The 15,394-nt window shown below is 38.7% G+C and overlaps 1 protein-coding gene across 1 annotated transcript in view; it reads right to left on the bottom strand.

The window, feature by feature from the left end:
* Positions 1 to 6,840: 6,840 nt before the first annotated feature.
* LRPPRC (leucine rich pentatricopeptide repeat containing) overlaps positions 6,841 to 15,394 on the bottom strand; it is a 99,138-nt gene continuing 90,584 nt past the window's right edge. The window contains exons 35-38 of the mRNA XM_054397067.1: positions 13,864 to 13,938; positions 12,373 to 12,457; positions 8,218 to 8,360; positions 6,841 to 6,926 (exon numbers count right to left, since the gene is read on the bottom strand). Coding sequence (XP_054253042.1) covers positions 6,870 to 6,926; positions 8,218 to 8,360; positions 12,373 to 12,457; positions 13,864 to 13,938 — 360 coding nt within the window. The 3' untranslated portion in view covers positions 6,841 to 6,869. The remainder of the gene's footprint in view (positions 6,927 to 8,217; positions 8,361 to 12,372; positions 12,458 to 13,863; positions 13,939 to 15,394) is intronic.

Below are 15,394 nucleotides of genomic sequence, written 5' to 3'. Positions count from 1 at the left end.
TGAGTTAAAACAAGACAAATTCTGTTCAGCGATTTTACTGTTCAGCTCAGTCTCTAAGTAACTGCACTTCCTGAAACTAGCAGCAGGTTTTCATAGTGTCTATTTCTAGCAGTGACAATACTCAATCTTTAGCTATTACCAAGGACTGGTATGCATACTAAGGTCACTGCTATCTCTTGTGAACTTCATTGGAGGTGCAGAGTAAAAGGCCACACCTGAAGGGAGGAAAGGTCCTAAACTGACAAACAAGGTATTCCATTTCATTTGGTATAAGGCTGAGGGATCATGAGGGTAAAATTCTTCTTTTTTTCAATGGCTGGTGTCTGAGGACTTTGTCCATTCTGCTCTCAATCCTGACCCACGAGTTCATGATTTCCAGAATCCAGTTCCTGAATCTGGTTCCTGGCTGCCACTGGAATTGGCAGTGTGCCAGAGCATCAGTGTGATGGGTAACTAATTGTCAGCAGAGGGGCTGGGCTCAGTACTGGTTTTGTATGTATTTCACTTTGTTATTTTCAGTGAAGTGTTTTTAGTCTCTCTTGTTCCCTTTCTCTTCCGTTTGGGAAGGGGCAGGCACTGCTAGAGAGCTTCTGTCCTCCTTCTAGCGGCCAGTCCAGCCCTAACCCTTGACACCTGGTCTCATGGACTACGTGAAAACAGAAGATGCAAACTACTTGCAAAATGGAAAACTAAATTTGTTGATGGTATTCAAGATTCACCACTTTCTCTGGAAGACACTCATGTTTGTTGCTTTCTGAACTGCGAGTTCATTGGGTGCTTTGGATGAGTGAAATTACAGGAAATACAGAACTACAAAGGGGTTTGGAGCTATTGCTGCAGACAATATAACTCTATAGATACCACTGCTGTATCATTGTGTTGTAAGAGTAGTCACATGGGAAACTGTGAAGCCATCAGCCAATTGCAATATAGAGGTTTAAAAGTATCAGAGAGAAACCTTCCACTAATAGCTTTATCTAAAAGTAGATCAGTGTGGAAACCCTATCTATAGCAGGCACTGCATAGAACAGGTTATCTAATTTTCTTAATTACAGGAAATAGCAGAGAACTCAAACCTCAAACTTCCAGATCTGCTCTTAATTCCATACCTAATTGGAAATCCAGGACTTTGCTCCTGTAGCTGAGGATCTGCACACTCTTAGTCAGAAAGATGCCCTTGGATTACATTAGCCTCAGTTGGAACCAGGAACTTAAGTATTTGGCTTCCTCTGATTACTGATTCACACAAGTACTGGCAAACCAACAGAGATGCAACCATTCTGGAAAACAAATCTCTTTTTGCAGTTGACTATACAGAGAAACGAAGAGAATCATTTTAAAGAAATGCACAGAAATCTTTGCTAAAAAAGCCTACTTCAATGACAGTCTCAGTTTGACATTCTCTGTTTTCTCTAGGTCCTCACTTTTTGCCATCCACTTTATAGCAACAACATTCTGGTGGAGGAAGGACCAACTTCCTTCTAGATGCTGACATAGTTCTCACACTGAACAGTAAAACCTTCTGGTCACATCCATCACTTCCTCCTCTGATGTACTCTTGAAGACTTCAGAAGCATCACAGCTTTGAGAAAAGCAATAAATACAGTAGTGCTCTGGTCAACACGCTGCCAGTCTATTTCTCTTTCAATATGTGCACTCTTAATCCTACCTTCACTGTTATGATCTTCCCTTGTTACTGTAAACTGCAGCTGGAATCCTGCTGATCCAGGCATTCAATCTACAAAAAAAAACTTCTGAGCTGTCACTATCAAAACCATGATCGGTTCAGCTACTCCACTTTCAAAAATGGGTACATATTAGGAAAATCTAGAGAGAGCTACTAATCTACAAAGCTACATTTCTTGATGTAGAAAAGGGTCTCAGGAGACAATGAGTTGAATGAGCTCTTTTAGTAGATAAGGACAGAGCTTCAGCATACGATTATCATGCTGCAAAATGACTATATGTGGTAGTTAACAAGGAATTTTTCCCATGTTGAGCTCAAAATCCAATGAGTACCCTCCTCCTGCCTCTACCTCAAGCGGAGTTGGGGAGAAGAGAGGACTCCTTCATGTGGTGCAGCACACAGACGGGAAATTAAGTCATCTCAATTCAAGCAGTAAGCTTTTTCCAGGCTGCTCAACCTCAATCAACACACTATTATGCAAACACATACATGCTCCCACAATTTGCTTTCTACAGTAACATGTCAGCACACTCTCAGACTCCCACGGAGGCCTCTGGAAAAGCACACTCGTATATCACAGACACTGCACCTGCTCTGGATCTTGCACAATCCCAGTTATCCATTAGCAAATAATTATTTTCTGCTTTACAGGGGTGCATGTTGTGGTGACTATGGCAGAGTATGTTTGGTATTTGGACTAATAAATCATCATGACAAGTTTGCAAGTCTGCCATTCTGCATTTTGTCACCTTACAGGTTTGTTTCTTTGAATATGAAGAAATAGATAGTAAAACTGCTTACTTATGTGGTGAGGAAATGCTAGCTTTCTAAACTGCATTTTTCTTCATGCTTGAATTACTCTCAGCACACCAATGCACAAGAAATATGATAATTTTGAGTGTATTCTAGGAGTCAGCACAAATGCTGATTCTGCTAGAGCTTCACATGGTTGTGTCCCAGAGTGGCACAAATCCCTCACTGTCCCACATTTTAAAGACAGGAGAGACTTCACTCTTGTGTAATCATTCCTTAATTTTACAGGAAACATTTACTAGAGCAGAAAACCAGAAACATTATCACACAATATCAGCCTTTGCCTGTGCTTTGAATAATCACTGCCACGAGATTCCACGGATCCAAGCAATACCGATGTGAACCCGAAGATCAGCAGGCACCTTCGCCCATTACCCTATCTCTGCAACAAAAAAACCTCTGGCATTGTTTGGTCCAATGCTCCTGTGGCAGTTTAGGCTGGGTGCCTCCTGTTACTGTCACATAAGCTACATCTCCGATGTCTCCAGTGTCCAACCCAATAAGGTGGACACAGGAAACAGCGTATTGTGCTGGTTTGAGGCCAGACAGATCCTCTCTTGTCCCAAGAGGGACAAAAGAATGACACTCACACAAACGGATTGGAGAGTGATGGAAAGTTTAAATGGAGAAGCAATTGGTGAAACTACAGAAACTACAAAGCATAGTGACAAGCACATCCCAAAGCATACAGAGCCCCTTAAACAGCAAACAAAGGCTTCCCAATCCTTCCCTTCTCCCACCTGAGGGTATACCCAAAACCCCCAGGGCTCTTTCTTCCCTCCCCCACTGCTAGGCAAGTCTCAGGCTGGCCAGGTCTGAGACTGCCCCTCCCTCCCCCCTCCTTTCTCCTCCTGGCATTAGGCCTAGACAGGCCTAAGAGGCCTTGGGATACTCCCCCACCATTACCCAATAGGGAGCACCTCCCATGGGAGCAGAGAGGGAAGAAAGAGGAAGAGAAAGACTTTGCAGATGCGTTTATAGGGCACAGGATTTATGGGTACAAATACACCGCTTCCTGTGTCCACCTTATTGGGTTGGACATTCGGGACACCGGAGGTGTAGCTTATATGGCAGTAACAGGCGGCACCCAGCCTGAACTGCCACAGCTCCTAAAGTGCCTCACCTCAGCAGCTGATCCATTCAGCCCACACCTTTCCATGTAGTCACTCTACAAAACGCTATTTCAGAGCTAAAATCAAATTCGACTGTGTTCTTCTGTTACAGGTTTCTGTCATGGTAGGGCCAGAACAGGCCTGGCACAAACCCAGACAGGCCCTAAGGTGTCCAGACATGGTTCCCCTCTCCCCACTCCTTCCTGCATAAAGTCAGGGCAACACAGGAAAAGAAACAAAGGAGACAGGACCCTTGCATGTCTGGTAAACAAGTTGTTTACCTGGGATAAGTGCACATCTGCTGACCACTGCTCCCCCAGAAACAAGGCCTTTGTTTCTGCCTCTTATGGCCACAACCTGTCAGAACCATTTTCACTGGGCAGCCATATGCCGGCTTCAGTTGCCCCTGTTGGCCCAAATGGATCTCAGGCAAGATATATATATATATATACACAGGCTGACTTGTAGTTGCCTTCACCTTGCACTTAAACCTTGCTCAAGCCGTGTTTGAATCGCCTTCCTGGACCCGTCCTGCATGAAGCTACCTTGAGTTGCCCGGCCCTGCCTTGAGTGCCCAGTCCAAAGCCTGGGATAAAGCCATGAACCCACAACACCTCACACTGGAGAAGCCACAAGCTTAGGAGCCAACCCTGCTTTCCCTTGCCACTGGAATCGTGATGTGCCTCAGTTTACTCAGGACAAAGCAAGTGCCTGTCGTGAAGAACGCGTCGTAAACCGCCCGCTGTCTGCTGAAGCCAGATTAGCCCTGGGGCAACGTGGCACCCTTCTTGCCAGCAACATGCCGTGCCAGCACCACATGACAGCGCCCCAAAGCCTCAACAGCTAACACAGCAGCAGCACTCCCCATGTGGGTAGAAGAATCAGGTGTAAGTAATTAATTGCCTCTTTGGCTTAAGGGTTCTTACCAAGTCTCCCCCCCGCCACGCTGTGGGTGAACGCTATTTCGCTCCTGGGGATCCTCTTTCCACGTTATTTCCTCCCAGTTTGCATAGAACTGTTGTATTTTGACTAAAGACTGTACATTCCCATTGTAAACATATATTCCAACCGTACAACAATCCTATTTAACGAGTTTTGGCATTTTTTCATATTAATAAAGGGTTATGAGTATTTTTATTAATATTCGTTTGCCATATTGTTTGTTGATTAAGTGCAATCCCTTAACAGCTTCCATTTCCACCATTGCAGCTATTAAACTATGTGGCACTATTCCATGAAGAGTTCAAGTCAAACCAGTTAGAAAAAAAACACATAGATGCTAACTAGTGCTAACCCTGCATTGTCTGACCTCATGCCTGGGTATAGCAACAAGCAGCCACCCATCTGGCTGTGACACTGTGTGCTTCTTTTCTGTCTCAAAAGGCAGCAGACAGCAAATGCAACCTGCCAATATCACAGGCCAGCCCAGTGACAGATGCAGCACCTGACAATCAGTTGCACCCAGTCCACACACCACAAGATCCCAACTCTCCATCAAAAAAGCAGTTAAGATCCACATATCTGCTAACTTCCTTGGTGATGCCAGAGTGTTGGCTTCACATAATATTCTCTGCCTTATCCTATGTGCTAGGTTTGCTCAAAAACCACACAGGTCCACTGCCTCATTATCCTCAGACTTGACTTCACTTATTGGAACACAGCTGCTTCTGTGAAACAGAGATTCATGAGATGACCTCTAAAAACAAGAGCTGTGGCACTTGAGAAAGGGTTGCCTACTAGTTGACAGAGTCTTCAATTATGCTGCTATTACACTGAAATACATGTAATGTAGCTGTAACTTTAGAAAAAAGAAACATCTCCATTTGTGAAATGGAATAAACTGAGTACTGCCTAGGCTTGCTTTCAGATAGGGCACAAAACCATTAGGCTAAGAATGAAATTTCAAACGTTAATGCCTTATCTTGAAAACCCAGGAACAAAGGATGCCAGACCATTAAGAGCCAAGTAGGTGCAGTATGTTGTCATCTACACTTCTGAAGTAATGAAGGTCATTGTTAAAACCACACCACCAACAGAGCAGACACTCCTAGGATTCATCCAGTTTGTTTGGAAAACAAAATTCACCACTCTTTTCAGCCTCTGGTTGACTACATCTATTTTTTTTTTAAATACAGAAGGAATTTCCTATCTATTTGTAGATATACTAGCTAATGAATTGGAAATTGTACTAAAAAAAAATTAGGTACCAATGTCTTTAACACATTCAAGTCTTTCAAAATTTTGCCTAAACCTTGTGCACACATAGGTGTTGATATACAGGCAGATCTATGAAAAAATAAGATCAACTGAAAATGTAAGGATTAATAAACTTAAGTATTAAATGCACAAAACCAAGTTTTAATTTCATTAAAACTTCTTTGAAGCACTACATTTGTTACACCAATGTGCGCATTTGTGAGTTTCCATCACTATTCTGAGAAAATGGATGTTCTTTCTATGTATTCTTTCATCTTTTAATTTGTGTCTTATTTTGACAATCCTGAACTGTAGATGTCAGAAGGGTAGGCTTACTCCCACATTTATACAAATAAAGCATCTTCAACAGTCACCCTGCTACCTCTGCAAATAATGGCCACTGCTTTGTTTAAAAAGGTCTGGTTTTATGGATATGTAGTTCTTGTATGCATAAAATTACCTGGACTCTAAGTGCTAAGAAACATTAAGAATTAAACATGCTATAAAAGAACAACATACAAGCTAGAGCAAAAGGTAGAAGTATTTTGTCCTGTAATATGAAATGCCTTAATGAGATACTAATACAACAGAAGTACATTTAGGAGAACTCTAAAAAAAAAAGTGTTTGTTTTCTGTGTAGATACTGATGAATCCTGAGGATGATGTTCTTTACCCTTCTGCTTTCACTCCAAAGAACACTAACCAGGCAAAGAACAACAAAGGATAAGACAGTCTGCTTAAATTACAGTTACATACCCCTCTAGCAACTTCTTTTGATATATGCATATTTGGTGAATCAATGGGAACCAAAACACAGTTGCATTTATAGCAAATTAATAACACATTAAACCAGAAATACCTTAGAAAGCTGCATCATGGTATTTCATTAGCAATTTCAAAAGTGTTTCTATTAATGAATGTATCTATCAGTTACAGCTACAGAAACTGTTGTTTAAAGTGTTTAAACACAGACTTATAATAAAAATTATACAATACAACATGTTTTTAAAAGTTTTTATTGAATGTAATAATTGAACCATTTCATAAACAACTAAAGCTGCTCATGATGCTTCCAGTCTTCTTTTCTTCCATTTTTCCACGTAGAACTTGAATGTCTCCTATAAGCAGGATGGAATAAACAAGATCAATATTGTATCAACTGAAAAGTTACTAATACTGAACAAAGTCTTATGTCTTGACAAAAGCAAAATCTAATATTCTGTCATGCAAAACTGCATATTTCTTGAAGTCTGTGTAAAAGAAATACCAGAGAGAAGAAAAGGAAGCCTGGAAAGAAAATGCATAATGAAGCTTCTGTTACAAAATGCAATAATATTATCAACTTAATTTAAAAAATGAAAATACGTAACTGCAATCTGCAAATGAGTCAAAAAAGTTTTTAAATACCAAGCTGCATTAGATAAAAATTGAACAGGGAAATAATAAAATTAATAATTTCAGTGACTTTGAAAAAAAACCTCACTCTTATTTACATTAGCTACATGCAGGAAACTTATATTCTAGGTTATAAATTTACACAGTCCAAATAAAAATTCAGATTACAAATTTCCAAGGTTGCAGGAAAAAAAATACTCCACAGCTGTTAAAAAGCCGAATGAAATATTTAATGCCAAAATTTTCCCCAATTCTTTGTAAAAATAAGAAAAAATATCGCATACATCATAAAGTAATATGGAGAAACAGTGTATAATCAGGTTTTTACAGAACTGTAAAACCCATTTATTTTTGAATAGAAAAGAAGGCTAGAAAACAGCAATAAAAAGTTTGCTTAGAGAGGGAAAAATACATTAAATCTTTAAAGTCTGCTTTGCTTAAATGGCACTAGTAGACTATTAGTCAAAGAAATGATGTGAGAAGTATTTAAATCTTGACAGATTTAGTGTCATGCCACTGGTAACCCTCAAATAGGATTTATTTGCACAGCAGCATGTATCTGTTGACAAGGCAGCTCGAAAGAAAGCTGCAAACGAAAAATCATTTCTACAGTTCTAAAATCCCACCCTACTAAAGCAGCAACTTGTACTAGATACAAAATAAGCAATTAATGAAAACTAAATCCCAGAACGAGGTACACATTCTACAAGCCTTTTCAAGTTCAACTCCTTAGATAAATGCCCCAAGGACATTTTATAGAGGTACACCTGTAGATGAGTGCCTGATATGGATTAGGTAATTCCAATATCGTAAACCTCAAGAGGTTTTATTTCCTCAAGTCAAATCCAATTCAAGATTACTACAGCTCCTACAACACTTAGTACTTCACACACTACGTCTTTTGAGAAGTCTCTACAGAGATCTAATCCCTATGTAATTATTCATGCAATTTGTTTTATTAAGACTGAACATACACAATTCTGCAGATCTATTTCTTAATTAGGAAATACTCACAGGGGGTTCAGTGAAAGGGACAGGCTCTCCTACTTTCTTCAGAAAAGCTGCTAAAGATTTCAGAGATAGCTCGTGCAGCTGTATATTCTCTGCTTTTGTTTTCTCATACACAGCCTTTACAGAAGCAACATCCTCATCCAGTTCTGAGGAAAAAAAAACAAAACCCCCCTCCAGTTAAATGTTCCTCTTTTCACCTGTTTCCATTACAGCATGCATTCCTACTACCTGCCAAAACATATTCCACATATTTTAATGTACAATATTCCAAATATTCTGGATATTCTTCATAATCTAGTGGCAATTCACATAGGAGAACAGAGCACACAGCCATTCTAGCTTTCCTTTTTTATTTGTGGCTGGATGATCAACTCCAAGCACGTGCTGGAACCACAAAGGAGTTAGAAACCATACAATGAAAACGCACCACTCTAGGACATGAGATACAGAGCCATATCTATCTTTCTGAAACAAATGGTAAAAACCCCCAAATGTCATCCAAGTTCAGCATGTGAGAGCTGTACACCAGAATTTAATTCCCTTAAAAAGGGAGCAATATTGTTAGTTACAGATACTGACTATATGGATGCTATACTCTAAAGCAACAAAAAAACCCAGAGGTCAGATACTCATTTTAGAACACTAAGAAAAATCCAATTCATCCTATTGAGTAGGAAAAGAATTTTGTTGACCAACTATTACAAACCTTAGCTACTTTTTCTTCCCCTGATTTGGGGGCCATTGGGTGACGAATGGTGAGATTCCAGAAATGCAGAGAGCAGAGAATCTTGGAAGTCCTCCATTACTGCATTGTAGAATCCCTTGCATTACAGAGTCTGAGTCCCACTTACAGAAGTCCTGGAAGCCCTTAACAGATGAAGCAGTCCCGAGCATATCCCTCGCAGCCTCCCTACACTGAAGCCACAGCCGAATCCCTAACTGAGTATCTAACCAAAGATCCTTGAGAAGCCCTAAACGAAGTGCCTATTGTTCAGAGTGGCTGTTTTTTATACTCTTTGTTATCAGTTCCTTAACCAGTAAAACCCAACCACACATATAAGCTAAAATTTTTCCCAATAAGAGGTGCCAGCATGTCAAGGAGGTGGCTCTTGTAGCATGTTCCAGTCAAAGGGCGCCCACACGAGGATGTTGTTCTTGGCAAACATGGAATGTTATTGTTTTGCTTTATGCAGCTAAGGAATTGGTCAGTTAAGGAATCATGCACTCTGCATGTGTCCAGCAGCTGCCCTTTGAACAGTGGCCGCAACACTTAAGTAACCAGTAACATTTCTCCTTCCTCTAAAGTGTGAGAGTGGAGAAACTCCTCCTATGATGACTCATGCATAACTATCAGACGTTTCTGCTCCTGAGAGATTGGCTTGAGAAGCATCAAGGTGAAATTGAAGTGACCTCTGACAGTCTCACTATTCTCCTCTGAGTCCTGCCAGCAGTACAACAGTTCGTAGCTCCTTGTAAACAACAGGGAGGCCATCATATCCAGTTAAATTAATTTTGTTATTTTGGAAAATGCAAATATCGGAAGTATGGGAACTGTCCCAGGTCTTAATGTTTCACATTTGGAAACAGCTTGAGGCCCTTTCTTACATGACAAAGCTTCCCACTGTCATCTGGCAAGTGGCTGAACTCCTTTTTGAATGTGGGAGGCTAGTGCAGAAACTGCACAAAGTGACAGTTTAATGACAATCTAACAGAAATCATTAACTTAAGAATTTTTTAAAGTAAGAGTTATTTGCTGTATGGAAAACAAACAAAAAGAGTTAATACTTAGCTTGCATTTAATGGACTATGCAAATGTGATTTTATATATTTGCTTTTCCTAGAAGTTATACAGCAAAGGATTATGCATCTCAGAAGATGAAGGAAATCTAGGTCTGGCAGTGAACTGTATGTCAGGACAAGGAAAGGAGTACACATCCCTTTATTTGTTCACTGACAGATGTCTGGTGTGTGATCAGACTTCTTTCAGCTGTCATCTATATTCAGCTATATTTTTGCTAAACACGTAATTATGATTTTATTTGTCCATTTATTAACTAGAAACAGTAACCAAGAGTAGTAATAGTAATGTATCTTTCACTCCTCTAGCTAATTAAAAACAATGGATGTGGCAGGAGAAACCTTTGTTGTCTACAAAATGATACTGCAAGGTTGGACTTGGCCCAAAATGAGAAATCATGGTTTAGAACTTGTTAATTGTAAAATTAACAAAATAAAATAAATAAATATCTGTCCCCCACCTCCAAATAAAAAACCCAAACCAAACAAAATCTTTTCAATAAAACATTTTGGCTAGAACATAACCCAAACACAGACTTCTAAATTTCAGCTGTGCTAAGTATTTTAACAGCCAAATGAAGCTAACATACTCACCCACTGCACAAAGTATCAAAAATAGAAGAGAAGGGATGAGGGGCACAGGGAACTACATTGCTGTTCATGTGAACAGGTCTGTACATAATATGCACAGTGGAGACAGAATATAGTAAATGCCTAAGAGTATCCTGAGAGTAGGGCAACACCTAACTTCCTTAATAAAGATGCAATAAAAAATTCACAAGCCCTAGTACAACTCATCCAGAGTGGATCAAGTAACTGACATGCACTTTCCTACCTGATACAGGCATGGACTCAATGTCTCATAGAGGTGAAATGCTTGTACAGAATAACTGGGACCTGCTTTTAAAACTCTTCATGCTGGTAGTGAACATCTCCCCTAGAACTTGCTACATGCCAGATACATCTCTGCTTTAAAGAAACTACAGCAATCATCTGTTTACAGTGTGGCTTCATATGTTGAATACATTCCAACCACTGGTGTAGGTATAATAAAGCAAGCGATTCGATTCTCTGCAATCTCTTCATGAAATTGGAAAGGACGGATATTGAAAAAATTAATTTATTTCTGACATTTTTACTGAGGTAGAAGCAATAAAAGGCTAACAATAGTGTAAAGCTGCAAGTAGAGTGCTGATGACAAAAGAGTGGCTTTCTGTTTTATAAAGCCAAGTTAGAAAACTTATCTCCTTGTGAATGAAAGTGAGGCTAAATGATTTTGGTAGCAATTGCTATTTTGAACTTTATAGTGTGAGATCACAGCTGGAATACTGTGTCCAGTTTTGGGCTCCCCAGTTCAAGACAGACAGGAACCTACTGGAGAGAATCCAATAGAGAGCCATGAGGATGATTAGGGTGACTTGAGCACCTCCCCTATAAAGAAAGACTGAGAAACCTGGAGCTGTTTAGTTTTGAGAAGACAGAGGGGATCTCATCAATGTGTACAAATATCTGAGGGGTGGGTGTCAAGTGGAGGGGGCCAAGACAAGGAACAATGGTTACAAGCTTGAACATAGAAGATTTCACCTCAACATGAGGAGAAACTTGACAGTTTGGGTGACAAGAGCACTGGAACAGGCTGCGCAGTAAGGTTGTGGAGTCTCCTCTGGACACCTTCAAATTCCATCTGGATGAATTCCTGTGTGGACTATCCTAGGTTATCCTGCTTTAGCAAGGGGGTTGGACCCAACGATCTCTGGAGGTCCCTTCTAACCTCTAATGTACTGTAATACTGTATTGGAAGTTAGATCATGAGAACTTCAGTTTCAAATCAACTATTTAGGTAAATCCAAATGAAGGCATCTGGAATATTAACTTAGGCTAAATTAAAACAGGTATAAAGGATACGCATTAGTAACAAGGTTCTTGAACATTACTGAGAAGTAATTACTTATGATTTTGAAACACACTTAATGGGAACCAATATAATTGCTACATAATTTGGGTGAAAAAGCTAGATTAATTAAAAAAGCCATTCATCATTTCTACAGTATTTCTCTTCATGGGTTAGGATGTTCCCCCTCGCTCCTCCCCCCTCGCCCATACTTAGCATCTATTGTAGCATTATCCTTTAATACAGTTTCATTTGTTAAAGGATTCACAGCCTGGGTCAAGTCAGTTGCTTCTCCAACCTCACAGCTAGGATAGTATACGGACTCAACAAATTTAAACAACAAAACTCCAGACAAACTGCCTATCTCTCTGTGGCACAAACGATAAACTAGCTCCCATTTCTAAGGGTATCCATGACCTTAATGTTTCAAGAGTCCTTGCTAAAAAACTATTCCAAGGAAAGTACATTACCGTAACATCTCATGAGGTAATGGTATGCAATTTCCTTATCTAGGTGCTCGGGAATCAGTTTTAGAAGTGTCTCGATCTTCTTTGCCTATGAAATTTAATGTACAGACAAAAAAAGAGCATTAACTTTAATATTTAAAGTACAAAGTAAAACTACCAAAGTTGGAATAATTCTTTCGGATCTTTTAAGTTCAATGAACCATACTGATAACAAGGAGTGGAACTGAAAGTACACATAATAACTTCTCAAAATTTCATATGCAGATACAAAATAGTCAAAGAAATCAGGTACAAAACAGATCAAAACGCAGCACTAAAACCCATACTCAGGAAGCCTGAAAGTTTCTTTTTCAATTTTTTTCTTCAAGCAAGCAATCAATGTATTAATGAGAACATCAGGATTTCAACCAACTGAAAAAGCAGCAAACCACTTGGCAGCCTTCACTGAACTAGAGGCCAATGATCAGTGCTTGAAAGAAGTCAGATCACTAACTCCTGTGTTTGAATTTGGAACCTCCCTCCTTTAACCTCCGATTCCAGTTTCAAAAACTCTTCAGGTCTTGAACTATGAAGTTTATAGAAATTACTAACTTCTTTATGACATACTACTAACCTCTATATGTGCTATTAAAATTTTCTCCTGAAAAGCTAGAAAAATCTTAATTTTAAGATTTTCTTCTAGATACCGTATCATATTTACCATCATCACTTCAACAGAATTACTTTTAATCTATTTAATGGTAATTTCCACAAAACACAATTGTGCAATAAAAACCCCCACATTTATTCTAGTTTGTATCTTAACTGTCTCCTGATGCTGCTCCTCCAGGAAGGAGAAATCGATGTTGCTTTGCATACAGGTATGCGTTTTGGGCTACTGTTGTTTGGTGCTGGGTTTGGGAAGGAATTTGTTTTGCTTTTGGTTCTTTGGGTTTTTTTGGTTTGTTTGTAGAACGCTCACATAAATGAGAACACTGCAAATTATAGGGAATGAACACAAAGCCAGAAATCTAAACAGATGTTCAATCCACCAGAACAAGTAGTATGAAATGTGTCTTTTAATGAGGTATTTTATTTAGAGATATTTTATCATCAGCGAGAGGCTGAAGTTTAAACTTGCCCTTGTCTTCATACAATGCAGACAACAAAGCAAATACTTTCAGATCGCAATACTGATCCAAATAGCATAGTATAACATTTAAAGCACAACATTTGTAGGACATAAAGTGTATTAAAAAAATGGAGGAAGTTACTGAAACAATGGAAAACATTAACTACATTCTCCTTTCCAACATGATCCATAAAGTAAAATTGTGCCTTTAAAAGTGATCAGCTCTTCAAATGAACTTCCCCTCTCCCCAAGAAACCTGATAGAGCTGTCAACTATGAAGTTCAAGATCCAAAACACTTCAGCAGAGGTTAAGTAAATAGCATTTTCCTGCACATATGATGTACATGTGAAAAAAAAAAAAAACAAAAACAAAAAACTTATACCTGTCCAGGCTTAGTTGCTGATCTAGCCATAAAACTCACTAAAGTTCTCTTCTCCTCAACTAATGCACCACATCTCTGAAGAAAAAGAAATATGTAGCAGTCACAAGGTTAGCAATGAAGAAAATTACTAAGGTGAAAATTTCCAATTACAGATGCTTAAAATAATATAACAGCATATTATTTACTTGCAAGATAAATAATTTATTATTAGTTTGAAAAAACAAAAATCCAACAACAAACTCACCACTGAACATAGGAAACAATTCCATTTCATGCACCATTTTGGTAAACAGTGTTTTTAAAATGGTAGGTATAAGTTTGTTTAAAACCAAAGGGAAAAGAATTAAACTAATACTTCAACATAGCACAAAAACGAGGTTTAGGAATGCAAAAGAATGAAAAAGAGAAACTCTATTCCTCTCCAATTATACTGCCAAGCATTCACAAGTGAGCTAGGGATCATAAGGTTAATTATACATTTAATAAGGTGTCAGGGAGATAACTGCTCATTTCTTTATAAAAATTAAAATGTACAAAGCAAGTTCTCTTTAAAGTATAATTACCTACACTTATGCATACAAAGGACTGATTTCAATCTATTTTATAAAAGGCTTTCACTGCAATAGACAGTGTTTGAGAGAGAGAAAGAAGTTGAACTTAAAAGTTTGAGACAGACCAGATAAATCAAACATCTCTCTCCCTTTCGAAACAACGGCAAAATAAAACATACAAGACAGTATTTTAGTGTATGTTCCTCAAAGGTGTCAGTTCTAAAATTCTTACAATGCATAGTGCTTTTTACCCTCTGTAAGATATTTTATCAAAACACACAGGAAGCAAATATTATGCATATAAAAATACACACACTACGAATTTACTACATTCAATTAGTACTTTAGACATACGCAATTGAATTTTTGTTTATGGCATTATAAATGTACTGTATGTGTCATATGGTTTGACATGCTCTTTAAGGACCATGAACCCCATTCCATCAGGCAAACTGAGACAAAAATGTACTTGCAGTTCTGACAAAAAATTGCTTTATGGTGATGAACAGAGGTGAAATATTCATGGGAGAAACCTGCAACATTTTATGACTGATTCTAAGCCACTCTCACCTACTATTGGTAGGTGCTCTGAGAGAAAAGAGTTGGAAAAAAGGTTTTCCACAGCCCCCTCCAATGCTGAAATAGCAAACTGCCTTTGTTTTTGGTTTTGTTTTTTTTTTTTTTTTCAATCTCCCTACATACAGCACAAAATACACTGTTGCTGTTTCCTGAACATTTCCATAGACTTAGATGCATTTCTGAAAGCAAAGATGTGTATAGCAATAGTTCAGATTATTAGAAGCAAAAATAATTCATTTAGATTGCAGTTTACTTTTCAAGAACGTAACAATGGCCAGTGCTTACTTCCTATCTTCTAGTTACAGAGTAGTAGAATACTGGATCCACAGCAGCAGTCCAGAACGTTCAACAATTGAAAGGCTTTTATGCACCATTTGAAAAACAAATTTTCTCATATCCAC

Source organism: Indicator indicator, chromosome 2 (assembly GCF_027791375.1).
Source record: "Indicator indicator isolate 239-I01 chromosome 2, UM_Iind_1.1, whole genome shotgun sequence".
Lineage (NCBI taxonomy): Eukaryota > Metazoa > Chordata > Aves > Piciformes > Indicatoridae > Indicator > Indicator indicator.
This window is presented reverse-complemented; position numbering and strand designations above follow the sequence as displayed.